At 56.1% G+C, this 25932-nt stretch overlaps 3 protein-coding genes and 1 long non-coding RNA gene across 4 annotated transcripts; 2 read left to right on the forward strand and 2 right to left on the reverse strand.

Annotated features, from left to right (window-relative positions):
- On the reverse strand, nucleotides 1-2284 carry LOC139790895 (uncharacterized). Its single transcript, XR_011723708.1, has 3 exons — nucleotides 2132-2284; nucleotides 1905-2020; nucleotides 1-55 (listed from the first exon to the last, which is right to left on the reverse strand). It is a non-coding gene; the product is annotated as an uncharacterized lncRNA (long non-coding RNA).
- Nucleotides 2285-2721: 437 nt separating this feature from the next.
- Nucleotides 2722-13877, forward strand: LOC139790894 (LIX1-like protein). Its single transcript, XM_071732687.1, is given in 7 exon segments — nucleotides 2722-2774; nucleotides 2776-3080; nucleotides 7477-7640; nucleotides 8478-8618; nucleotides 9964-10059; nucleotides 11238-11315; nucleotides 13092-13877. Coding segments are annotated over 7 exon segments (1065 nt in total). The 5' UTR covers nucleotides 2722-2736; the 3' UTR covers nucleotides 13335-13877.
- Nucleotides 13878-15094: 1217 nt separating this feature from the next.
- On the forward strand, nucleotides 15095-21003 carry RBM8A (RNA binding motif protein 8A). Its single transcript, XM_071732685.1, has 6 exons — nucleotides 15095-15237; nucleotides 15665-15724; nucleotides 15889-15966; nucleotides 16102-16238; nucleotides 20307-20443; nucleotides 20761-21003. Exons 1-6 carry the CDS (start codon nucleotides 15171-15173, stop codon nucleotides 20804-20806), a joined length of 525 nt encoding a protein of 174 aa, XP_071588786.1. The 5' UTR covers nucleotides 15095-15170; the 3' UTR covers nucleotides 20807-21003.
- Nucleotides 21004-22126: 1123 nt separating this feature from the next.
- Nucleotides 22127-24870, reverse strand: ANKRD34A (ankyrin repeat domain 34A). Its single transcript, XM_071732686.1, has 2 exons — nucleotides 24666-24870; nucleotides 22127-23680 (listed from the first exon to the last, which is right to left on the reverse strand). Exon 2 carries the CDS (start codon nucleotides 23639-23641, stop codon nucleotides 22280-22282), a length of 1362 nt encoding a protein of 453 aa, XP_071588787.1. The 5' UTR covers nucleotides 23642-23680; nucleotides 24666-24870; the 3' UTR covers nucleotides 22127-22279.
- Nucleotides 24871-25932: the final 1062 nt, after the last annotated feature.

Raw genomic sequence — 25932 nt, forward strand, 5'->3', positions numbered from 1 at the left:
TGCAGGGACCGCTTGGCACCTTCCAGAGCCTCGGCCCAACCCCCCAGGCGCAGCACTGCGGGAGAGACGGGGGGGAAATGGGGGGGGGGACACCCTGGGGTAACCCCAAAGGGAGAGGGGACACCCAGGAGGGGTTTGGGGACACCCAGGAGGGGTTTGGGGGACACCCAGGAGGGGTGGGAGGATCCCTGGGGTAACCCCAAAAGGGAGAGGGGACACCCAGGAGGGGTTTGGGGACACCCAGGAGGGGTGGGAGGATCCCTGGGGTAACCCCAAAAGGGAGAGGGGACACCCAGGAGGGGCTTGGGGACACCCAGGAGGGGCTTGGGGACACCCAGGAGGGGCTTGGGGGAGCCCTGGGGTATGGGGGGATCCCTGGGGTAACCCCAAAGGGTGAGGGGACACCCAGGAGGGGTGGGAGGATCCCTGGGGTAACCCCAAAAGGGAGAGGGGACACCCGGGAGGGGACTGGGGGAGCCCTGGGGTAACCCCAAAGAGGGGACCCCTTGGGGTAATGGAGGAGTGGGGGGGACCCAGGAGGGGGTGAGGGGGACCCCCTGGGGTAACCCCAAAAGGGAGAGGGGACACCCAGGAGGGGTTTGGGGGACCCAGGAGGGGACTGGGGGACCCCCTGGGATAACCCCAAAGGGTGAGGGGACACCCAGGAAGGGGATTGGGGGACCCAGGAGGGGTGAGGGGGATCCCTGGGGTAACCCCAAAGGGAGAGGGGACACCCAGGAGGGGTGGGAGGATCCCTGGGGTAACCCCAAAAGGGAGAGGGGACACCCAGGAGGGATTTGGGGACACCCAGGAGGGGTTTGGGGGAGCCCTGGGGTAACCCAAAGGGTGAGGGGACACCCAGGAGGGGTTTGGGGGACCCAGGAGGGGACTGGGGGATCCCTGGGGTAACCCCAAAGGGTGAGGGGGACCCCTTGGGGTAATGGAGGAGTGGGGGGACCCAGGAGGGGTGAGGGGGACACCCTGGGATAACCCCAAAGGGAGAGGGGACACCCAGGAGGGATTGGGGGACACCCAGGAGGGGTTTGGGGGACACCCAGGAGGGGTTTGGGGGAGCCCTGGGGCAACCCCAAAGAGGGGACCCCTTGGGGTAATGGAGGAGGAGTGGGGGGACCCAGGAGGGGTGAGGGGGACCCCGTGGGGTAACCCCAAAAGGGAAAGGGGACACCCAGGAGGGATTGGGGGACACCCTGGGGTAACCTCAAAGGGTGAGGGGACACCCAGGAGGGGTTTGGGGGAGCCCTGGGGTATGGGGGGATCCCTGGGGTAACCCCAAAGGGTGAGGGGGACCCCTTGGGGTAATGGAGAAGGAGTGGGGGGACCCAGGAGGGGTGAGGGGGACACCCTGGGGTAACCCCAAAAGGGAGAGGGGACACCCAGGAGGGGTTTTGGGGACCCAGGAGGGGACTGGGGGACCACCTGGGATAACCCCAAAGGGTGAGGGGACACCCAGGAAGGGGATTGGGGGACCCAGGAGGGGTGAAGGGGATCCCTGGGGTAACCCCAAAAGGGAGAGGGGACACCCAGGAAGGGTGGAGGGGGATCCCTGAGGTAATGGAGGAGTGGGGGTCCCAGGAGGGGCAAGGGGACACCCAGAAGGGGTCAGGGGGACCCCTGAGGTAACAGAAGAAGGGTGAGGGTCCCAGGAGGTGTGGGGGGGACCCCTGAGGTAACGGAGGAGGAGTGGGGGACCCAGGAAGAGTGGGGGGGGCCCCTGAGGTAACCCAGGAGGGGTGAGGGGGACCCCCTAGGGTTACCCAAAAGGAATGAGGGGACAGCCAGGAGGAGTGAGGGGGATCCCTGAGGTAACGGAGGAGGAGTGGGGACGCCCGGGAGGGGCGAGGGGACCCCCGGGGTGGGTGTGGGAGCCCCCAGACCCCACTCACGCTTGCGGCTGAGGCTGAGGTGAGCCTCCAGCTGCTGCACGCTGGCCAAGGCCCCGCTGCTCGCCCCGTTCCTCCTCAGCGTCTCCCCCGCCAAGGCACAGGCGTACTGAGCGGCCCTGCGAGCGACCCGGCGGCCTCAGGGGTTTGGATCCCCCCCGGATCCCCCCGAACCCCCCCGGTTCCCCCCATCCGCCCTTCCCCCGGGGACCCGGGAGCAGCTCCCGCACCTGAACAGCCGCTCCTGGGCCTGGCTCTGGGCGCTGAAGCGCACCCAGGGCTCCATCCCGGGGCCCGGGGGCCTGGGCCGGTACCGGTACCGGTACCAGACCCCCCCCCGCCTCCGGACCCTTCTCCTTCTCCTCCCGGGGCCTCAGCGCGAAGCCACTTCCGGGAGCGCGCCGGAAGGCGGCGCGGGTTGGGCTCGCATGCTGCGTTCCTATTGGCTAAGGGATCCCGGCCCCGCCCCTCGGTGCCAAAGCAGAGGTTGTGATTGGACGAGCTGCTGACCCGTTGGGTTTTTTTTGTTTCTTTTTTTTCAGACCCCCGGGGCAAGTCCCCGCCTCCACCTTCGGCCTCTCCGCATTCTGATTGGTTCTCGCGCCTGTCAGTATCACCAGCCCCACCTCCTCGCCTCCTCCCTCCCTTCTGATTGGCTCCCCGCGCCTCACCGCCGCGCTCCCTCCTCCCTCCCGCCCTTTGTCACCTCCTCCCCTTCGCTCCCATTGGCCAGCGCGCCCTCGAATTCCCTCCCCCTCTCTGAGGTGATCTCCGCGCTCATTGGCTGCCGCCGCGGTGATTGACAGCTGCGAGCTGCGGGGCTCTGGCAGCCGCCATGGAGTCGGTGCGGGCGCAGCGGCTGCAGCCGGGGGTGGGGGACGCTGCGGTCCCTGCGGCCCGGGGTTACCGGTGCCCCCGCTCCTTCCTCGGCTCCTCCCGCTCCTCCACCGCCGCCTCCTTCCACGCTGGCGGCTCCGCTTCCCGCCCCTCCGCCCCCGGCGCCTTTGGGCTTGGGGTTGCCGCCGCCTCCTCCCCCTCTGGGGCTGCAGGGCCCAACCGCACCCCCCCCCTCCACCGGTACCGGCACCGGCACCGGCACCGGCCCGCCCGCCGTGCTGCGGGAAGCGGTGGAAGCGGTGGTCAGGAGCTTCGCCAAACACACGCAAGGCTACGGGCGAGGTGAGCGGGGATGGGGGGGGGATTTTGGGGGGGGGGGGGAACACACGAACTCCTTTTCTGAGGAATTTTCCCCTTCCCGCCCCACGTCAGCCCCACCCGGGCTGCCCTCTGCCTCCCCCCGCTTCTCCTCTGCAGCTTCAGCCCGGTTCTCCATCCCCCTCAGTGCCCACCGACAGCTCCCGGGGCTTGGGATCCATCCCCAGGGGCTTGGATCCATCTCCAGGGGCTTGGGACCATCCCCAGGGGCTTGGGACCATCTCCAGGGGCTTGGGATCCATCCCCAGGGGCTTGGGGACCATCCCCAGGGGCTTGGGACCATCCCCAGGGGCTTGGGATCCATCTCCAGGGGCTTGGGATCCATCCCCAGGGGCTTGGGACCATCCCCAGGGGCTTGGGACCATCTCCAGGGGCTTGGGATCCATCTCCCAGGATCTTGGATCCATCTCCCAGGATCTTGGATCCATCCCCAGGGGCTTGGATCCATCTCCAGGGGCTTGGGATCCATTCCCAGGGGCTTGGGACCATCCCCAGGGGCTTGGGATCCATCTCGAGGCTCCCCATTTCCAGGGTTCCCTTCTCCAGGATCTTGAATCCATCTCCCAGGATCTTGGATTCATCTCCCAGGGGCTTGGGATCCATATCCCAGGATCTTGGATCCATATCCAAGGTGTTTGGGACCATCTCCAGGGTCCCCTTCTCCAGGATCTTGGATCCATCTCCAGGGACCCCTTCTCCAGGGTCTTGGATCCATCTCCAGGATCTTGGATCCATCTCCAGGGTCCCCATTTCCAGGGTTCCCTTCTCCAGGATCTTGAATCCATCTCCCAGGATCTTGGATCCATCTCCAGGATCTTGGATCCATCTCCAGGATCTTGGATCCATCTCCCAGTCACTCCTTTGCTCTTTTTTCCTTCCCTCCCTTCTCTGGAGCCCCAGCTGAGGAGACTGAGGCAACATCCTCAGGTTTAAATATCAGTAAAAAGCTTTTTGTGCCATTTTTGGACAACTTTTTTTTTTTTGGTTTTATTTTTTTGGGTTTTTTTTTTTTTTTCCCATCCTTGATCCCTGTGCTCGGGATCTGGGATACTTTGGAGAAACCAAGGGAGAGAAATCCTCTCAGCTGATGCTTTTTGGGGGGGTGTTAAGTGTTCCAGCACCTCCAGGGCTCCAAGGATTGCATCAGGTTGGGCAAGAAACCCCAGGAGATTGGCTAAAAATCATACAAATCCCAAAAAAAAAAACCCAAACAACTCCAAAGCACATTCTTGACTCATCCTGGGATGGAAAGAATCTTCCACCCCCACCCCAAAGGAGACAACTTTGCAACTTTTTGGAGCTCCAGCAGCTCCAGGAACGTGGTGAGGCTTCCAAGTGGAGGGGTTTTAACCCCATTTCCAGTCCCTGCCTTCAAAAAAGCCAAAAAAAAAATTAAAAAAAAAAGCAGTTTGGAGCTGGGCGAGGTCTCTAAAATCCCTTTTTTTTTTTAATGTTTTTTCTTTCCCACTAAACGTGACCTCAGCTGCCTTCAAACCCTTTTATTTCTGAATTAATTGTTCTTTTTTTAAAATTATTTTTTTTTTTCCTTTCCTCCTGCTACAGAGGGGATTTCAAGCCTTTGGGGTGCTCTGCCACCTCCTTATCCTTTTCCAGACCTCTTCAAACCCCATTTTTCTGAAGCTTTTGGAGGGTTTTATATTAATTATGTAAGGGAGATTTTTATATTAATTAATTTATATATTATATATTATATATTTATATATATATTATATATTTATATATATTATATATTTATATATAATATAATATTTATATATTATAATATTTATATATATTATTATAAATATAATATTTATATATTATATACTTATTTATATATTATATATATTTGTATATAAATATATTTATATATATTATATTATAATATTTATAATATAAATATCACATATTTATATAAATATATAATAATATATTTATTGTATATTATATATTTATTATATATTATATATTTATATATATTATATATTTATTATATATATTATATATTTATTTATATATTATATATATTTGTATATAAATATATTTATATATATTATAATATTTATAATATAAATATCACATATTTATATAAATATATAATAATATATTTATTGTATATTATATATTTATTATATATTATGTATTTATTATATATTATATATTTATATATGTTATATATTTATTATATATATTATATAGTATATATTATATATGTTATATATTTATTATATTTATATTTATATTTATATTTATATTTATATTTATATTTATATTTATATTATATATATTTATATTTTTTTTATTCTCTCATCCCCTAACCCCCTCCTGCCTGTGGGTTCCCCCAAGTGATGAAAAAAAAACACCTCTTCTGGATGCTTCTCCAGCCAAAAAAAAAACCAACAAAAAGACCCAAAAAAGCCCCAAATTAAACTTGAAAATAATCCAAAGAGACAGCTCAGGGACTGGGAAGCTCCACAGCTCCTGTGCTAACAGCTCCTCTCTTGGCTTCTCCTCCCAGAGAGCAAAAAAAAAAACCCCAGAAAAGGCTCAAATCCAACCTCAAAACTTCCAGCCTTGTGTGGACAACAAAAAAAACCTCATTTTGGGGTGGGTTTGGCTAAAAATTCCCACTTTTTTTTTTTACCTTCTCTCCTGGGAGGTGTCAGGAGGCTCCAGCTCCTCCCAGGAGGGGATTTTTTGGGGCTGGGTTTGGTTGTTTTGCTCCAAACCAGAGCTCCAGGGTGGAGGTTTTTGGGGTTTTTTGGGGTTTTTTTTTTTGTTTTTTTGGCTCCTGTGGGATTTTGGGAAATTTGGATTTTGGGATTGAGGGAAATTTGAGAAATTTGGTGGGATGGAGGGAAATGCTGGGGGGATTTAGAGGAGATTTGGTGGGATTGAGGGAAATTTTGTGGGATTTAGAGGATGTTTGGTGGAATTGAAGGAAATTTAATGGGATTTAGAGGAGATTTGTTGGGATTGAAGGAAATTTTGTGGGATTTAGAGGACATTTATTGGGATTGAAGGAAATTTTGTGGGATTTAGAGGAGATTTTGTGGGACTGAAGGAAATTTGATGGGATTTAGAGGAGATTTGTTGGGATTGAAGGAAATTTGATGGGATTTAGAGGAGATTTCTTGGGATTGAAGGAAATTTGATGGGATTTAGAGGAGATTTGTTGGGATTGAAGGAAATTTGATGGGATTTAGAGGAGATTTGTTGGGATTGAAGGAAATTTTGTGGGATTTAGAGGAGATTTGTTGGGATTGAAGGAAATTTTGTGGGATTTAGAGGACATTTGTTGGGATTGAAGGAAATTTTGTGGGATTTAGAGGACATTTATTGGGATTGAAGGAAATCTGATGGGATTTGGAGGAGATTTGTTGGGATTGAAGGAAATTTTGTGGGATTTAGAGGACATTTTGTGGGACTAAAGGAAATTTGATGGGATTTAGAGGAGATTTGTTGGGATTGAAGGAAATCTGATGGGATTTAGAAGACATTTATTGGGATTGAAGGAAATTTGATGGGATTTAGAGGACATTTGTTGGGATTGAAGGAAATTTTGTGGGATTTAGAGGACATTTATTGGGATTGAAGGAAATTTGGGATTTAGAGGAGATTTGTTGGGATTGAGGGAAATTCTGTGGGATTTAGAGGAGATTTTGTGGGACTGAAGGAAATTTGATGGGATTTAGAGGAGATTTGTTGGGATTGAAGGAAATTCTGTGGGATTTAGAGGAGATTTTGTGGGACTGAAGGAAATTTGTTGGGATTTAGAGGAGATTTGTTGGGATTGAAGGAAATTTTGTGGGATTTAGAGGAGATTTGTTGGGATTGAAGGAAATTTGATGGGATTTAGAGGACATTTTGTGGGACTAAAGGAAATTTGATGGGATTTAGAGGACATTTGTTGGGATTGAAGGAAATTTGATGGGATTTAGAGGACATTTATTGGGATTGAAGGAAATTTTGTGGGATTTAGAGGAGATTTGTTGGGATTGAAGGAAATTTGATGGGATTTAGAGGATGTTTGTTGGGATTGAAGGAAATTCTGTGGGATTTAGAGGACATTTGTTGGGATTGAAGGAAATTTGTTGGGATTTAGAGGAGATTTGGTGGGATTGAGGCAAATTTTGTGGGATTTAGAGGACATTTATTGGGACTGAAGGAAATCTGATGGGATTTAGAGGAGATTTATTGGGATTGCAGCACATTTGTTGGGATTTAGAGGACATTTTGGTGCGATTTCCCCCAAATCCTTTGCGGAAAGCTTTTCCCTCCCTTATATTTTTTTTTTTTTTTCGGGAGGACTGGTGCCTGAGGTTCTGGTTCTGACCCAAAGCCCTTGCTGTGCCCCCAGTGAACGTGGTGGAAGCTCTGCAGGAGTTCTGGCAGATGAAGCAGTCCCGTGGAGCCGACCTGAAGAACGGGGCCCTGGTGGTCTACGAGATGGTCCCTTCCAGCAGCCCCCCCTACGTCTGCTTCGTCACCCTGCCCGGGGGCAGCTGCTTTGGGAGCTTCCAGGTAAAATCCCACCTTTTCCACTGACTTTTTCCTCTTTTGAGGGAACGATGGAACCCACTGCAGTGGCTCTGGGTGTCCTTCATCTCCTGCTTTCTCTCCCTCTGCCCCCAAAACCTTAGCGAGGCTGAGGTGAAATTCCTGCTGTCGGGGTCAATCCTCTGGGATTGCTGCTTCCACCTCCTTCCCAGTGGGATGGATTTCCAGGAGCAGCTCCTGGAAGGTGAAGTTTCACCCCAAAGAAATGAAATCAGAACATCAAAACGATTTTTTTTTTTTTTTTTAATTTTTCTGTTCACCCACCCAACCCCGATGCCTCCTGGCTCCAAAGATTGAAGCTCCAAGAATCCCAGAGGAGTTTTGGACTCTGTTTCCTCTCAGGGCTTGGTCTGAAGGATGTGTGGGGGCTGAGGAGCCATCCTTGGGGCTCCAAGCTCCAGAGTGGTTCCAGAGAATTTTTATCAACGTGGTGAGAGGCGCTCGATAAAAATAAATATAAAGATATAAAGATATAAAGATTCAGTGTCCTGCTGGCTCCCAAACTGCTTCCTTTTGGGACCTTTTCATGCACTGAGGGTGGTTGGGGCTTCTCCCCCTCTCCTGAGAACTTCAGGATCATGGAATGGTGATGGTTGGAGGAAACCTTCAAGACCAACCCCAACCCAACGCTGCCACCTCCTTCCCGTCCACCCGGGAGGGCGATGAGGAGGTGTTTGGAGGGGCCAGACTTCTTCCTTGACTTCCCCCTCTCCTGCTCACCCCTTTTCCTTCCTTCTCCCTCTCCTGCTCACCCCTTTTCCTCCCTTCCCCCTCTCCTGGTGACCTTTTTGTCCCCTCCAGTTCTGTCCCACCAAGGCCGAGGCGCGGCGGAGCGCGGCCAAGATCGCGCTGATGAACTCGGTGTTCAACGAGCACCCATCCCGCAGGATCACTGAGGAGTTCATTGAGAAGAGTGTCTCAGAGGCCCTGGCTTCCTTCAACGTGAGCCTTTGGTTTGTTTCTCTTGCCTCAGAAAGTCAGGGTTGAACACTGGCCTGGAAATGAAACCCAATAAATGGTGCTGTTAATCCCCTGATAAAAGGAGAGAGAATAAGGGAGAGAAACTTCAAGTTGGAAACTCAGCTACAAAAAGCTTTAAGGAAACAGGGATGAGAAATAGGAAGATGAGGGGATTGAGTTCAGAATCAGCAAATTCCCAGATGACACCAAGCTGGGGGGAGTGTGGATCAGCTGGAAGACAGGAGGGCTCTGCAGAGGGACCTGGGGAGGTTGGAGAGTTGGGCTGATCCCAACGGGGTGAGGTTCAACATTCCAAGTGCCAAGTCCTGCACTTTTGGCCACAACAACCCCAAAAGGTGCCCAGCAGAAAAGGCAAGGCCTTTGACACCATCTCCCACAGGATTCTCCTGAAAAAGCTGCCAGCCAGGAGCTCTCTGTGCTGGGTCAGGAACTGCTGGAGGCCCCCAGAGAGTGGAGCTGAACGGGGCTGCAGCAAAATGGCGGCCGTGGTGTCCAAAATGGCGGCCGTGGTGTCCCCCAGGGATCAGTGTTGGGCCCAGTGCTGTTCAATATCTTTAGTGAGGATTTAGAGGAGGGGATTGAGTCCAGAATCAGCAAATTCCCAGGTGACACCAAGCTGGGGGGAGTGTGGATCAGCTGGAAGGCAGGAGGGCTCTGCAGAGGGACCTGGAGAGGTTGGAGAGTTGGGCTGATCCCAACAGGGTGAGGTTCAACACAACAACCCCATGGGGAGCTCCAGGCTGGGCACAGAGTGGCAGAAAGGGAGCTGGGAGTCTGGATTGCCAGGAAGCTGAAGAGGAGCCAGCAGTGTGCCCAGGTGGCCAAGAAGGCCAATGGCATCCTGGGCTGGCTCAGGAACAGCGTGGCCAGCAGGTCCAGGGAAGGGATTCTGCCCCTGTGCTCAGCCCTGGGGAGGCCACAGCTTGAGTCCTGTGTCCAGTTCTGGGCCCCTCAGCTCAGGAAGGAGCTTGAGGTGCTGGAGCAGGTCCAGAGAAGAGCAAGGAGGCTGGGAAGGGATCCAGCACAAGTCCTGTGAGGAAGGACTTTGAGACCACCACAATGGGCTGGGCTGAAAAAAAATTCCAGTTCCAAGTGGTTTTTTTCCAAGGATTTGTTGCCCTGTGAGAGCTGGAGGGACCCGGGGATGGGGGGGTGAATACTGGAGGCTGAAGCAAAGGGGTTGGGGGTGGGTGTGTGGGAAGCAATTTTCCCCCATTCCCCCTGGGATTTGGGAGGTGGAGGTGATGGGGATGCCCAGGGGAAGAGTTGGGAATCTCAGCATCTTCTCCTGGAATTTTTTTTCCAGGGCAATCGTGAGGAAGCTGACAACCCCAACACCGGCATCGGGGCCTTCCGCTTCATGCTGGAGTCCAACAAGGGAAAATCCATGCTGGAGTTCCAGGTACTGCTCAGGATTTCACTCAACCCCTCCAGGGAAAGGGGAGGGATTTAATTTCCCAGCTCCATCCCTGGTGTTTTTATCTTTTCCAAACACACAGCTCCAGGTTGGGCACTTTCAGGTGCTGGTGTAGCAGTGAAATGCTCAGGATTGGGTTTTTTCCTTCATGAAATGCTCAGGATTGGGTTTTTTCCCTCATGAAATGCTCAGGATTGGGTTTTTTCCCTCATGAAATGCTCAGGATTGGGTTTTTTCCCTCATGAAATGCTCAGGATTGGGTTTTTTCCTTCATGAAATGCTCAGGATTGGGTTTTTTCCTTCATGAAATGCTCAGGATTGGGTTTTTTCCCTCATGAAATGCTCAGGATTGGGTTTTTTCCTTCATGAAATGCTCAGGATTGGGTTTTTTCCTTCATGAAATGCTCAGGATTGGGTTTTTTCCCTCATGAAATGCTCAGGATTGGGTTTTTTCCTTCATGAAATGCTCAGGATTGGGTTTTTTCCCTCTAAATCCTCTTGGATATTTGTGTGCTGGGGGTTTGTGTGCTCCTGATCCCAGATTTTCATCTGGGATTTTCAGATTTTTTTTCTGCTCAGGTGACCAGAGGTGTGGGTGACACCTCCAGGAACCCAACCTGGTGGCATCCATCTTATCCTCTCCCTGTTTTTTCCTCCTCTTGGAGGGAAGGAGAGCTTTAATCCAAAGGCATTTTGGGGGATCAGTCCCTCTTTCAGCTGGGAAATGAGGAGAACAAACTGCTGGGGGGGGGTGGGGAAAATTTGGGAATTTTGCTCCAAGCCTGGCTGGTTTCCCAGGGATGGGAAAGATGGTGGAAGGGAGGAGTTTTCCTGGGGACTCCATACTCAGGGTTCCTCAGGAAGTCTCAGCATCTTTGGGGAGGGAGATTTTAGGGGATCTGAAGAGAGAAAAGTTTGCTTGGAAAAAAACTTGGATTGTCCTGGGGGGGGGGGAGGGTTCAGCTCGGAGGCTGAAATTCCTCAAGGAATGGTTGGAAGCTGCAAGAGGAGAGATGGAGCTCGGGGGTTGGAGGAATTCACTGCCCCGGGTTGTCCCAGGAAGCTGTGGCTGCCCCAATCCCTGGAGATATTCCAGGAGAGGTTGGTTGGGTGAGTTTGAGGAGATGGGAGGTTCCTCAGCCTCTTTCCTGGTTTTCCTGCAGGAGCTGATGACAGTTTTCCAGCTGCTGCACTGGAATGGGAGCCTCAAGGCCATGCGGGAGCGGCAGTGCTCGCGGCAGGTGAGCTCAGGTTGTTGTTCACACCCCTTCTCCAGGTGTACAACAACCTCCACACCCGGGAGGAGCCGATGTGGGACTTCCCTCAGCCCCTCACCCAAATCTCTTCCTCCTCACGAGCAAAAGGAGGAGGGGAAACGGCCTTGAGTCGCTCCCAGGGAAAGGGGAGGTTGAGATTAGGAGGGAATTTGGGATGGAAAAGGTGATGAGAGCCCGGCCCGGGCTGCTCAGGGAGGTGGTGGAGTCCCCATCCCTGCAGGGGTCTCAGAGCCCTGGAGATGGGGGCTGAGGCAGCTCTGGGATGGGTGGAATTTGGGTTAAAGGTTGGAAGAGTTGGGTTTAGGGTTGGAAGAGTTGGGTTGTGGTTGGTAGAGTTGGGTTAAGGGTTGGTAGAGTTGGTTTAAGGGTTGGAAGAGTTGGGTTGTGGTTGGTAGAGTTGGGTTAAGGGTTGGTAGAGTTGGTTTAAGGGTTGGAAGAGTTGGGTTGTGGTTGGTAGAGTTGGGTTAAGGGTTGGTAGAGTTGGGTTGTGGTTGGTGGAGTTGGGTTGTGGTTGGTAGAGTTGGGTTAAGGGTTGGTGGAGTTGAGTTTAGGGTTGGTAGAGTTGGTTTAAGGGTTGGTAGAGTTGGGTTGTGGTTGGTAGAGTTGGGTTTGGGTTGGTAGAGTTGGGTTTAGGATTGGTAGAGTTGGGTTTAGGATTGGTAGAGTTGGGTTGTGGTTGGTAGAGTTGGGTTTAGGGTTGGTAGAGTTGGGTTTAGGGTTGGTAGAGTTGGGTTTAGGGTTGGTAGAGTTGGGTTTAGGGTTGGTGGAGTTGAGTTAAGGGTTGGTAGAGCTGGGTTGTGGTTGGTAGAGTTGGGTTTAGGGTTGGTAGAGTTGGGTTTGGGTTGGTGGAGTTGGGTTTGGGTTGGTGGAGTTGAGTTTAGGGTTGGTAGAGTTGGGTTGTGGTTGGTAGAGTTGGGTTAAGGGTTGGAAGAGTTGGGTTAAGGGTTGGAAGAGTTGGGTTTAGGGTTGGTAGAGTTGGGTTTAGGGTTGGTAGAGTTGGGTTTAGGGTTGGTAGAGTTGAGTTAAGGGTTGGTAGAGTTGAGTTTAGGGTTGGTAGAGTTGGGTTGTGGTTGGTAGGGTTGGGTTTAGGGTTGGTAGAGTTGGGTTTGGGTTGGTGGAGTTGAGTTTAGGGTTGGTAGAGTTGGGTTTAGGGTTGGTAGAGTTGAGTTTAGGGTTGGTAGAGTTGAGTTTAGGGTTGGTAGAGTTGGGTTTGGGTTGGTGGAGTTGAGTTTAGGGTTGGTAGAGTTGGGTTTAGGGTTGGTAGAGTTGAGTTTAGGGTTGGTAGAGTTGGGTTTGGGTTGGTGGAGTTGGGTTTGGGTTGGTGGAGTTGAGTTTAGGGTTGGTAGAGTTGGGTTTAGGGTTGGTAGAGTTGAGTTAAGGGTGGTAGAGTTGAGTTTAGGATTGGTAGAGCTGGGTTGTGGTTGGTAGAGTTGGGTTTAGGGTTGGTAGAGTTGGGTTTAGGGTTGGTAGAGTTGGGTTTAGGGTTGGAAGAGTTGGGTTTAGGGTTGGTAGAGTTGAGTTAAGGGTTGGTAGAGTTGAGTTTAGGGTTGGTAGAGTTGGGTTTAGGGTTGGTAGAGTTGGGTTTAGGATTGGTAGAGTTGAGTTAAGAGTTGGTAGAGTTGAGTTTAGGGTTGGTAGAGTTGAGTTAAGAGTTGGTGGAGTTGAGTCAAGGGTTGGAGCCGACGCCCTCAAGCCCTCTTCCACCCACCCCATTCCACACTCCCTGTCCCACCCCTCCAGGAGGTCCTGGCTCACTACTCCCACCGTGCTCTGGACGATGACATCAGAACCCAGATGGCCATGGATTGGGTCAACAGGGAGCAGAGCAGCCCCGGGGCCCTTTCCAGGGAATTGGCTTCCAGCGAGCGGGAGCTGGAGGAGGCGCGGCTGGCGGGCAAGGAGCTGAGATTCCAGAAGGAAAAGAAGGACATCCTGATGCTGGCAGCGGGCCAGCTGGGCACCAGCCACTCCTCCAACTGCTAATCCTGCTCCCAAAATCCTACAAACCCCTCTCCTCCCACATTCCTGCCCCTTTTTTGCACATTTTTATATATACACACACACACACACACTTATATATATATTAAAAAAAAACCCTGTACAGATTTTTTAAACACTCATCCCCCCCCCTAAAAAAAAGGAACAAAAATGATTTTTTTTTTTAAGAAACTTTTTTAATGATTTTTTTTAAGAAGCTTTTTTTATGATTTTTTTTTTTAAGAAACTTTTTTAATGGTTTTTTTAAAAAATTTCCTTCTGCTTAGATGGTTGAAGGAGGTTCCCCCCCACCTCGATAAAACCTCCCCGGGGCCTCAAGGCCACAAGAAAATCCCACTTAAAAAAAAAAGAAAAAAAAAGGATTTCAACATGGGATTTTTTTTTTTTTTTTCTCCTCCTCTTAATTTATCCTTTAATTAAGTCGTGGAACAAAAAGCTCCCTGAAGAGCTGGGAGATTAATTAGGAGTTTGGTTAATTAGGAGTTGGATGAGCAGAGTTTCTGCCCGTGGTGGCAAGGGAACCAACCATTCCTCAACCAACAAAAAAACCATTTTTTTATCTGCACAATTTTTTTTAAAAACAGATCATTCCTTTTTAGTCTATTTTTACTCTACAACCTTTCCGTTTTTTAACAAAACACCTTTAAATTTTCCTTAAATCCTTCCCTCCAGCCCCATCTCCCTTGGGAAGGAAAATCAATCCAAGTCAGGTCTCAATTGTGATTTTTTTTGAGCTTTTTTCTGGGTTTTTTCCCCCCTGGGAAGGGACCCGGGGCCCTCAGGCTGTGGTTGTTTCCACCTTTCGCTCTCCCCTTGGTATTTTTGATGGATATTTGAGCAATAATCTGAGATGGAAATGTAAAAAAAAAAAAAAAAAAAGAAATCACACTAGGTATTGTAGTTTTGTAGCCTTGTCCTAACAAGCCTGGTTTGGTTTTATATCTTATTTTTTATACGCAGCCTCTTTGTGTGAGAGTTCAGTGTGTTCATTACCTGGGGTTGGTTTTGGGTGGGTTTTGGGTCATTTTTTGGGTCATCTTTAACCCTTTGAGTTGAACCCCTTGGGGGGTCTTCACCTCCCCGTGGCCAGAAACCTCCAAAGCTCTGAGGAGAAACCTCCCGGGGGGGATTTTGGGGGCAGAAATCCTTGGTTTTATTTTTTTGGCTGTTTTTTTTTTGAGCATTTTGCACCTTGGGATTTTTTTTCCGTCAGCTTTTGGGCTCGGCACGGGTGAAAGGGGCAAAAATCCCTCCTGGGTTTCCATCCCTCCTGGAGAAAAAGGGAAACTCCAGCGCTCAGTTCTCAACCTGATGCTTCAGGAGGCGGATTTGGATCTTCAGAAAGCGGCAAAATGATCAAATCCGGGGGTTTTTCCCCTCAGCGTCCAGAGCTCCGTGAGGAGAAACCAGGTCGTGCTCCCCACGTACAACTTTTTATAACAAACCCAGCGGGTTGGGGGGAGCCCTGGAGTCTTCTCTCGGTGCCCGAGCAGCCCCCAAAATTCTCCTTGGGGTCCCCCCCCCCATTTGAAGCCCCCCAGTATGGCCCCAGTTGGATGGGGGGGAAGCGCCCAACATGGCGGGCGGGGCGCGGTGACCTTCCCAAGATGGCGGCGCCGTTGTAACCACAGGCGCCCTTCCCAAGATGGCGGCGCCGCGACATCGCCCTTCCTAAGATGGCGGCGCAGTGACCTTCCGGCCCCCATCGCCCTTCCCAAGATGGCGGCGCCGTCGTTACCACAGACGCCCTTCCCAAGATGGCCTCACTTCCGGCGCGCTTCCCGTCCTGCCCCGCGGCCCGAGAGGAGGGAGAGCGGCAAGATGGCGGACGTGCTGGACCTCCATGAGGCGGGCGGGGAAGATTTCGCCATGGACGAAGATGGCGACGGTGAGGGAGACGCTGGGGATGGTTCCTCACGGCCCGGACACACCCACCGGACCGCTCCGGTTCCGATTCGCCGCCTTCCCCGCCTCAGAACGGGCCCTGGGGGGTCGGGTCCGGATCCCTGCTCCGCGCTGTTCCCCTCCTCACGGGCCCGGTTCGGGGGCGGTTCCGTTCGGGTCCTGCTCCCGCCTGGGATTTCCTCAACCCGGGAGGGTCCTGCCAGGGCTGAGGGGGGTCCTGGAGGGGTCCTGCCCGGTCTCGGGGGGTCCCTGGAGCGGTTCTGCTCGGTCTGAGGGGGTCTTGCCCGCCCCAAGGGGTCCCGGAGAGGTCCGGGGGTTCCCGGAGGGGTCCGGGGGGGGCTCCGCCTTTCTCCCAAGGGTCCCCCCCAGGGTGCGACCCCCAGGGTGCGACCCCCTCCTCTTCCCCTCAGAGAGCATCCACAAACTGAAGGAAAAAGCCAAGAAACGGAAGGGTCGAGGATTCGGCTCAGGTGAGGAACCTCCCCCCAACCCTTTGTGCTCCCGATTTGGGTCTCGATCTCTGTGCTTTTGGGTTTGTTGGTTTAATTTTTTTTTTTTTTTTTGAGGAGGGAGGGGGGGGGGGATGGATTTTGGAGGAAGTTTTGATCCATTTCTCCTCTCCCCCCTCACCCAGAGGAGGGGTCCCGAGCCCGAACCCGCGAGGACTACGACAGCGTGGAGCAGGACGGGGACGAGCCGGGTCCCCAACGCTGTGAGTACCCCCGGGGGGCCCCTCCCCGACCCCCCCACCCCCAATGCTGGTTTTGGGGGCTCCGCATCTCCTTTTCCCACCTTGATTTGGGGGAGAAAACCCCCCCCTTGAGCCCCCCCCCCCTCGTGTTGGCAGCCGTGGAAGGTTGGATCCTCTTCGTCACGGGGGTCCACGAGGAGGCCACAGAAGAAGACATCCACGACAAGTTTGCTGAGTATGGGGAGATCAAAAACATCCACCTCAACCTGGACAGACGGACGGGGTATCTCAAGGTAAGGGGGGAGCCCTCAGGGGGGGCTGCACCCCCTTTTTTTTTGATTTTTTTTAATTTTTTTATTATTTTTTTGGGCACCGTTTTGCCCCCGCGGGGAGGTTGAACCCCGGTGGTTGAGGGTCTGGCTTCCCCTTGCTGTGGAAATGGGGCTGGGGGCTGGGTTCTGTTCCTCTTGGGGGAGGAGGAGGAGGAGGAAGGAGGAGGAAGGAGGAAGGGAGAGGAGGAAGAAGAAAGGAAAGAGGAAGAAGGAAGGGAGAGGAAGAAGAAGAAAAGGAGGAAAGGGAGAGGAAGAGGAGAGGAAGAAGGAAGGGAGAGGAGGAAGAGGAAAAGGAGAGGAGGAAGAGGAAGAAGAGAGGGAGATGAGGAAGAAGAAGAGGAAGGGGAGAGGAAGAGGAGAGGAAAGAGAAGGAAGGGAGAGGAGGAAGAAGAGGAAAGGGAGAGGAAGAAGAGAAGGAAGAAGAGGAAAGGGAGAGGAAGAAGAGGAAAGGGAGAGGAAGAAGAGGAAGAAGGAGGAGGAAGAGAGGAAAGAGGAAAAAGGAAGGGAGAGGAGGAAGGAGAAAAGGAGGAAAGAGGAAGAGGAGAGGAAAGAGGAAGAAGGAAGGGAGAGGAGGAAGAGAGGAAAGGGAGAGGAAGAAGAGGAGGAAGAAGAGGAAAGGGAGAGGAAGAAGAGGAAAGGGAGAGGAAGAAGAGGAAAGGGAGAGGAAGAAGAGGAGGAGGAAGAGAGGAAAGAGGAAAAAGGAAGGGAGAGGAGGAAGGAGAAAAGGAGGAAAGGGAGAGGAAGAGGAGAGGAAAGAGGAAGAAGGAAGGGAGAGGAGGAAGAGGAGGAAGAAGAGGAAAGGGAGAGGAAGAAGAGGAGGAAGAAGAGAGGAAAGAGGAAAAAGGAAGGGAGAGGAAGAAGAAGAAGAAAAGGAGGAAAGGGAGAGGAAGAGGAGAGGAAGAAGGAAGGGAGAGGAGGAAGAAGAGGAAAGGGAGAGGAAGAAGAGGAAAGGGAGAGGAAGAAGGAGGAGGAAGAGAGGAAAGAGGAAAAAGGAAGGGAGAGGAGGAAGAAGAGGAAAGGGAGAGGAAGAAGAGGAGGAAGAAGAGGAAAGGGAGAGGAAGAAGAGGAGGAAGAAGAGGAAAGGGAGAGGAAGAAGAGGAGGAAGAAGAGAGGAAAGAGGAAAAAGGAAGGGAGAGGAGGAAGAAGAAAAGAAGGAAAGGGAGAGGAAGAGGAGAGAAAAGAGGAAGAAGGAAGGGAGAGGAGGAAGAAGAGGAAAGGGAGAGGAAGAAGGAGGAAGAAGAGAGGAAAGAGGAAAAAGGAAGGGAGAGGAGGAAGAAGAAAAGGAGGAAAGGGAGAGGAAGAGGAGAGGAAAGAGGAAGAAGGAAGGGAGAGGAGGAAGAAGAGGAAAGGGAGAGGAAGAAGGAGGAAGAAGAGAGGAAAGAGGAAAAAGGAAGGGGAAGAGAGGGGGGAAAAGAGCAATGGGAAGAGAAGAGGATGAGGAGAGAGGAAACAGAAGAGAGGAGAGAGGAATCTTCCCCCGTGTCTCTCCCCCAGGGGGTTCCCTTTACCACCAGGGTCCTTTTGGGATCCCCAGGGTCCTTTTGGGGTCCCCCAGGGTCCTTTTGGGGTCCCCAGGGTCCTTTTGGGATCCCCCAGGGTCCTTTTGGGGTCCCCAGGGTCCTTTTGGGGTCCCCCAGAGGTTTTGGTGTCCCCAGGGTCCTTTTGGGGTTCCCAGGGTCCTTTTGGGGTCCCCAGGGTCCTTTTGGGGTCCCCCAGGGTCCTTTTGGGGTCCCCAGGGTCCTTTTGGGATCCCCCAGGATCCTTTTGGGATCCCCCAGGGTCCTTTTGGGGTCCCCCAGGGTCCTTTTGGGATCCCCAGGGTCCCTTTGGGATCGCCCAGGGTCCCTTTGGGATCCCCCAGGGTCCTTTTGGGATCCCCTGGGGTCCCTTTTGGGATCCCCCAGGGTCCTTTTGGGGTCCCCAGGGTCCTTTTGGGGTCCCCAGGGTCCTTTTGGGATCCCCTGGGTCCTTTTGGCATCCCATGGGGTCCCTTTTGGGGTCCCCCAGGGTCCTTTTGGGGTCCCCCAGAGGTTTTGGTGTCCCCAGGGTCCTTTTGGGGTCCCCCAGGGTCCTTTTGGGATCCCCAGGGTCCCTTTTGGGGTCCCCCAGGGTCCTTTTGGGGTCCCCCAGAGGTTTTGGTGTCCCCAGGGTCCTTTTGGGATCCCCAGGGTCCTTTTGGGATCCCCCAGGGTCCTTTTGGGATCCCCAGGGTCCTTTTGGGATCCCCTAGGGTCCCTTTTGGGGTCCCCCAGGGTCCTTTTGGGGTCCCCAGGGTCCTTTTGGGATCCCCAGGGTCCCTTTTGGGATCCCCCAGGGGTCCTTTTGGGGTCCCCAGGGTCCCTTTGGGATCCCCCAGGGTCCTTTTGGGGTCCCCAGGGTCCTTTTGGGGTCCCCCAGAGGTTTTGGTGTCCCCAGGGTCCTTTTGGGGTTCCCAGGGTCCTTTTGGGATCCCCCAGGGTCCTTTTGGGATCCCCCAGAGGTTTTGGTGTCCCCAGGGTCCTTTTGGGGTCCCCCAGAGGTTTTGGTGTCCCCAGGGTCCTTTTGGGATCCCATGGGGTCCCTTTTGGGGTCCCCCAGGGTCCTTTTGGGGTCCCCCAGAGGTTTTGGTGTCCCCAGGGTCCTTTTGGGATCCCCTGGGTCCCTTTTGGGATCCCCCAGGGTCCTTTTGGGATCCCCTGGGTCCTTTTGGGATCCCATGGGGTCCCTTTTGGGGTCCCCCAGGGTCCTTTTGGGGTCCCCCAGAGGTTTTGGTGTCCCCAGGGTCCTTTTGGGGTCCCCCAGGGTCCTTTTGGGATCCCATGGGGTCCCTTTTGGGATCCCCCAGGGTCCTTTTGGGATCCCCCAGGGTCCTTTTGGGGTCCCCCAGGGTCCTTTTGGGGTCCCCCAGAGGTTTTGGTGTCCCCAGGGTCCTTTTGGGATCCCCCAGGGTCCTTTTGGGATCCCCCAGAGGTTTTGGTGTCCCCAGGGTCCTTTTGGGGTCCCCCAGAGGTTTTGGTGTCCCCAGGGTCCTTTTGGGATCCCCAGGGTCCCTTTTGGGGTCCCCCAGGGTCCTTTTGGGATCCCCCAGGGTCCTTTTGGGGTCCCCAGGGTCCTTTTGGGATCCCCCAGGGTCCTTTTGGGGTCCCCAGGGTCCTTTTGGGGTCCCCAGGGTCCTTTTGGGATCCCCCAGGGTCCTTTTGGGATCCCCCGGGGTCCCTTTTGGGATCCCCCAGGGTCCTTTTGGGGTCCCCCAGGGTCCTTTTTGGGTCCCCAGGGTCCTTTTGGGATCCCCCAGGGTCCTTTTGGGATCCCCCGGGGTCCCTTTTGGGATCCCCAGGGTCCTTTTGGGATCCCCCAGGGTCCTTTTGGGGTCCCCTGGGTCCTTTTGGGATCCCATGGGGTCCCTTTTGGGGTCCCCCAGGGTCCTTTTGGGGTCCCCCAGAGGTTTTGGTGTCCCCAGGGTCCTTTTGGGATCCCCTGGGTCCTTTTGGGATCCCCCAGGGTCCTTTTGGGATCCCCAGGGTCCCTTTGGGATCCCATGGGGTCCCTTTTGGGGTCCCCAGGGTCCTTTTGGGGTCCCCCAGGGTCCTTTTGGGGTCCCCCAGAGGTTTTGGTGTCCCCAGGGTCCTTTTGGGGTCCCCCAGGGTCCTTTTGGGATCCCATGGGGTCCCTTTTGGGATCCCCCAGGGTCCTTTTGGGATCCCCCAGGGTCCTTTTGGGGTCCCCCAGGGTCCTTTTGGGGTCCCCCAGAGGTTTTGGTGTCCCCAGGGTCCTTTTGGGATCCCCCAGGGTCCTTTTGGGATCCCCCAGAGGTTTTGGTGTCCCCAGGGTCCTTTTGGGGTCCCCCAGAGGTTTTGGTGTCCCCAGGGTCCTTTTGGGATCCCCAGGGTCCCTTTTGGGGTCCCCCAGGGTCCTTTTGGGGTCCCCAGGGTCCTTTTGGGGTCCCCCAGGGTCCTTTTGGGGTCCCCAGGGTCCTTTTGGGATCCCCCAGGGTCCTTTTGGGGTCCCCAGGGTCCTTTTGGGGTCCCCCAGAGGTTTTGGTGTCCCCAGGGCTACACCTTGGTTGAGTACGAGACCTACAAAGAAGCTCAGGCAGCCATGGAGGGGCTGAACGGGCAGGAGCTGATGGGCCAACCCATCAGTGTGGACTGGTGCTTTGTCAGAGGACCCCCCAAAGGGAAAAGGAGGTGAGGAAAACGCCAAAAAAATTTGGGAAATTCCTTTTTTTTTGGGTTTTTTTTTTTTTTTTTTTTTTTGGGGTGGGAAGGGAGGTTTTTGGGGTCACAGAAAAGGTTGCGGGGCGGGAAGAGAAGAAACCTCGGAGGAAGAGCTCGGCCTTCCTGGGGGTTGGGTGGATCCAGCAAGTCCAGTTGGCCCCATCCAACCTTCCTGGAGTTGTCAGGAGGGTCTGGAGGTGACGTCAGCGATGACATCACGAGCAGAGAATTTGGGGGAAAAAGTCAGCCTTTTGGGTCAGGTGTGACCCCCAGCTCTCCTCTCGCAGGGGCGGCCGCCGGCGGAGCAGGAGCCCGGACAGGAGACGTCGGTGATGGCTCCTTGGTCCTCACCTTTCTGTTCCCAGTCCAAACTGGGAGAACTGGGAGGGGTGGAAACTGGGATGGGGGGGGGTGGAGTTTCTATTTAGGGCCCTGGAGGAGGCAAAAAGTTGAGCGTTTTGGCCAATTCTTTCCTTCTTCCAAGCTCTTTTTGGGGTTGGGTTTTTTTTTTTTATTTCCCACCACAAAAACTCCAGAGAGAGAAGGACCCCAGGGGGGGTCCTGCTCGTGGGTTTGACCCAAAACTTGATGGTTTTGAAGCATTTTGTTCCCTGCCAGCTGGGGGGGGTTGGAGGGAAGTCGTTCTCTGGTTTTTCTCCAACCTCCTGATTTTGGGCCTTGGAAATAATTCCTGAGTTTGTCTCAAATTGTTTTCCTCTTCTTTTGCCTCTCATTAAGCACCAAATTTCCTTAATTATCCCCCAACCCCATGGATGAAACCCCAAGAATTAACCCCATTTCTCTCCCTCCAACCTCCCTGGGGCTTTTCCTTGGCTGTAGGAAAAAATTCTGGGTTGAAAACCCCCCTTTTCCCTCCTATTTCGGGAGCCTTTGAAACCCTTCACACACAGAGAAATTCCAGGTTGGTTCCTTCCCCTCCCCCCCCCCCAAAAAAAAAAAAAAAAACCCAATTTCAAGGAATTTTTTCCCTCTGGGTCAGTAGCACCGGGCAGAACCGGTACCAGAGGTCCAGGAGTCCCTCCCCCAGGGACCCCTCACCCACCTCAGGGGGGTCCCTACAATCCCCCCAACTCCCAGCCCCCCACCTTAAGGGGGTCCTTCTGGTACCCCCCTGGGTACAACCCCCCCACATTTGGGGTCCCCTCCCATGGGACCCCCCCAATACCTCCCAGCACGACCCAATTCTGCCCCCCCCCCCCCTCTCAAATCCCCCCCCCCAGCCCCCCAAAACTCAGAGTTGGGTTGAGCTGTGCCGGGGTCTTTATTCACCCCCCACCCTGCACCCCCTTTTTTCCTGGGACCCCAAAACATGGGGGAACCTCCTGTGGGGGTGGGGAGGGGGGGTTTGGGGGAGGGGGGGTGTTCCCTCTCCCAGCAGACCCCCCCCCACCCACCCCCCCACCCCATTCCTGGCACCCAGTGGGTGCTGCGGGGGGAAAAGCGGCGCGGGGGAGGATGAGGAGGGAGAGGGGAGGAAGAGGCTGCGGGATCGGGGTCGTTGGGGGTCACACAAACACCTCAGCAACTCCTGAAGGATTTGGGGGTCGTGCAGAATCCACGGAAAAAAATTGTCACACGTGGGTGTGGGGGGGGGGCGTGGGGTGGCCTTGGGGGATCCGAGGGAACCGGCGGCGGCGCCAGAGGCCCCGGGATGGGACAGAGCAGCTTGGGGGGGGGGGGGGTTGCTTCATCACAGGGGGGGTCACTTCACCACGGGGGGGTCCTTGAGGGGGCTGCGAGTGGACCCCAAGGTTTAAGGGGGGGGGGACACACACGGGAGGGTCCCTAAACGCCGGGCTGGGTCTGGAAGGCGGCCAAGTGCCGCAGCTCCTCGGGCTGCATGGAATGGCGGCGCAGCAGCTTGCGGCGCGGCCCCGGGGGGTGCAGGGGGGGCAGGAAGCCCCCAGCCCTTCCCGAGCCCAAAGGTTCCAACAAGAGGGTCCCGGACCCCCGACGTTCCAACAAACCGGGCGGGCGCCGCCGGGGCCCCGGGGGAGGCGAAGCTTCGGCCCCCGCCGGCGGCACGGCCGAGGCGCCGCGACGCCGGCTGCTCCCCGGGGAAGGGGGGGACCGAGGGGTCCCCTGGGTTTCGGGGGGTTCTCGGGGCCGGGGGGTTTTACCCCTCACCGTTTCGGGGGCCGTGTTCCTCCGGGCCAGAGGCTGAGGGCAAACGGGGGGCACCCGCTCGGCCCAGGCGGCCCCCGCCAACCCCGCCGCCTCCCGGCCCTCCACGCTGTGCCGCCGCGGGAGGCCCCCCAGGGTCAGCCCCTCCAAACCCACCGCCAGCTTCTCGGGGGGTCCCTGGGGTCCCTCGGCTCCCCCGGGGGGCAGCGACCTCTCGGGAAGGCCCCGAGGCCCCTCGGCTCCCCCGGCCGCCACCAACCCCCAGGGCTCCGAGTTGAGGCGCTTGAGGGGTCTGGCCCGGGCGCGGGGAGGGGGGTCAGGGGGGCCTGGGGGCGTTTTGGGGGGGAAGCAGAAGACGTCCCTCTCTTCTTCTTTCTCGCTCCCCCCCGGGGACGGCGCCGTCTTCACCTCGACGTCCGAGGGGGACGCGCAGAGCCCGGCGGCCGAAGGTTTCTCCTCCTCGGAGCCGGGGGACGGGGGGGAGTTGAGGTACTGCCGGGTGGTTTTAGCCCCCGAGGGGTCGGTGTCGGTGGTGATGATGATCACCTCCTTCCCCCGGGCTTTGCAGGCGTCCAGCAGCACCTTCAGGGTCTCCCTGTCCCCCCTTTTCAAGGCGTAAACCAAAGCGGAGGCCCCGGCGTAGTCGCGGGCGCTGGGGTCGGCCCCGTGGGCCAACAAGATGGCGGCCAAGGCCGGGCCGCAGCGGCGGTCGCAGGCGTGCATCAGCGCCGTCTTCCCCGTCTTGTCGGGGATGTTCGGGTCGGCGCCGTTCTCCAAGAGGTACCGAACCATGCGGGGTTGGGCCGGGGGGTCGGGGTAGCCCCCCAGGCAAGCGGCCATCAAAGGGGTGAGCCCGGCGGCGTCGCCTTCGTTGATGTAGGCCCCACCTTCCAACAGCAACCGGGTCAGACGGAACCGACCCTGCAGGACGGCCCGGAAAAGAGCAGAACCTTCGGCCGGAACCGAGGGGAATCCCAGGGGGGCGGCGGGAGGGCCCGGGGGGCGGCGGACAGGGCTGGGCATGGTGGGGCTCAGGGGAGAGACGTGGGGGGCTGCTCACTGCTGGGGGGGGGAGGGAGAGAGGGTCAGAGCCCTCCTGAACCCCCCCAATGAAACCCCCACACCCCTAAACACCCCCACACCCACCCGAGCCCCCCCATTCCCCCCTGAACCCCCACCCCAAACCCCCCCCCTTAACCTTAGACCCCCCCCATTTAACCCCCCCCCACCCACCCCCAAACTCCCACCCCAAACCCCCCCCTTAACCTTAAACCCCCCCCATTTAACCCCCCCACCCACCCCCAAACTCTCACCCCAACCCCCCCCTTAACCCTAAACCCCCCCTATTTAATCCCCACCCCCAAACTCCCCCCCCAACCCCCCCCCCTTAACCCTAAACCCCCCCCATTTAATCCCCACCCCCAAACTCCCACCCCAACCCCCCCTTAACCCTAAACCCCCCCACACTTAACCCCCCCCCCACCCCACTGACCCCAAACTCCCACCCCAAGCCCCCCCACCCTTAACCCTAAACCCCCCCACTTCACACCCCCCCATCCCACTGACCCCAAACTCCCACCCCAGATCCCCCCCTGCCCAATCCCAAACGCACCCCAAAACCCCCCCACCCATACCCAAAACCCCCACCCTAAACCCCCCCGAAGTCCCTCGTCCCCCCCCTCCCCCCCAAGGGGCATTCCCAGCTCCCTGCCTCAGTTTCCCCAGGGGGATGGGGAGGGAGCTGGGGGTCTCACCACCTCTCCCCCCCCTCCCTCTGCCTGCAGCCCCCTCCCACCCCCCCAAAATCCCCTCCCTGCCCCATCCCCCTGCCCCCATCCCCCAGCCCTCCCTGCACCGTTCCCATGGCAACCGCAGCTCCTCCAGACCCCCCCAAAAAGGGGGGGACGGGGCCCCCCCAGCCACCCCCGATCAGTGCCCCCCCCGAGCCTCAACCCCGCTGCACCCCCCCCGCTCCCCTTTGGGTGTTGGTGGGGAAGGGGACACCCCAAAAAGACCCCCCCCCACCCCAAATCCATCCCTCTGTTACCATGGCAACCGCAGCTCGGCGTCCCCCAGCCCGGGGCCCGGGATGTCGCCAGGAGGGAGGTGACGAAGCCGTCGCGCGGTGGCCGCCATCGAGGGGTGGGGGAGGGGGTGCGGAGGGGGGGGGGTGGGGTGGGTTTGGGTGTCCCCCCCTTTCCCCCCCTTCTCCTTCCAGCGCTATTTTGGGAGCCGCTGCGGGGGGGGGGGGGAGGGGGGGTGCGGGGATGAATCACGCGACGGCGCAGGCGCTGCGCGAGCTGCCCGGAAACGGGGGGAGGGGGGAAAAGGGAGGGGGGGGGGAGGGGAAGGGGGTGCTGGGGGGAGGGGAAGGGGGGGGGGGCACAAATCAGTGGGGCTGGGGGGGGCACAACGGAGGGGCGGGAGATTTGGGGCTTCCTTTGCCTTCCCTTTCCCATTTTCCTTCCCATTTCCCATTTCCCGTTTCCCATTTCCCGTTTCCCGTTTCCCTTCCCGTTCCCTTCCCCTTTCCCATTTTCCTTTCCCCTCTTTCCTTTCCTTTTCCCTTTCTTTCCCTTCCCATTCCCATTCCCACCTCTCTCCCCCTTTCCCTCCATTCATCATTTCCCTTCATTCATCCCATCCCTTCGCCCCGCCCCTTTCCCCTCCTCCCTCCTCCGATTGGCTCCGCTCTCAGCCAATCAGCACCGCTCACACCTTTCTTCCCCGCCCCTTTGCACTCCCGCCAATCCGCAGCCGCCCTGGGGACACGTGGGGGGGGGGTGCGCGTGCGCGCCTGAGTTCCGGGACCGGGACCGGGACCGGGATCGGGATCGGGATCGGGATCGGGATCGGGATCGGGATCGGGATCGGGATCGGGACCGGAACCGGGAGCGGAGGGAGAGGACGGGAGTGAACCGGGAGAACCAGGACCGGGGGGGGCGTTGAAACCGATTGGAGCGGGGGGAACCCCGGACCCCCCGTGCCCGGTTCCCCTCCCGGTTCCCCCCCTGCTCCCCCCCGCTTCCCCCCCGGTTCCCCCCCGGTTGCCTCCCGGTTGCCCCCCGGTTGCCCCCAGCCCATGGCGGGGCGCGGGCGGGGCCGGGGCCAGTTGAGCTTCAGCGCGGATGCGGTGGGGCTGGGGAGGGGGGAGGCGCTGCCCCCCCCCCACGCTGCAGCCGCCCCCCCTCTTCCCGGTGAGTCCGGGGGGGGCCGGGGGTCCCACCCATCCCTGCTGTGATCCCAGGGGGGTCCCTGCTGTCATCTTGGGGGGGGGTCCTATCCCTGGTGTCATCTTGGGGGGGGGATCCCAA

Source organism: Heliangelus exortis, unplaced genomic scaffold (assembly GCF_036169615.1).
Source record: "Heliangelus exortis unplaced genomic scaffold, bHelExo1.hap1 Scaffold_295, whole genome shotgun sequence".
Taxonomy (NCBI): Eukaryota; Metazoa; Chordata; class Aves; order Apodiformes; family Trochilidae; genus Heliangelus; species Heliangelus exortis.

What these genes read in the sequence shown, in the direction of transcription:
- RBM8A (XM_071732685.1), top strand. Translation starts at nt 15,171, where the DNA reads ATGGCGGACGTGCTGGACCTCCATGAGGCGGGCGGGGAAGATTTCGCC. An exon ending in CATGGACGAAGATGGCGACG is followed by an intron (nt 15,238 to 15,664) that starts GTGAGGGAGACG and finishes TCTTCCCCTCAG; the next exon opens with AGAGCATCCACAAACTGAAG. An exon ending in CCCCCCAAAGGGAAAAGGAG is followed by an intron (nt 20,444 to 20,760) that starts GTGAGGAAAACG and finishes CTCCTCTCGCAG; the next exon opens with GGGCGGCCGCCGGCGGAGCA.
- ANKRD34A (XM_071732686.1), bottom strand. Translation starts at nt 23,641, where the DNA reads ATGCCCAGCCCTGTCCGCCGCCCCCCGGGCCCTCCCGCCGCCCCCCTG.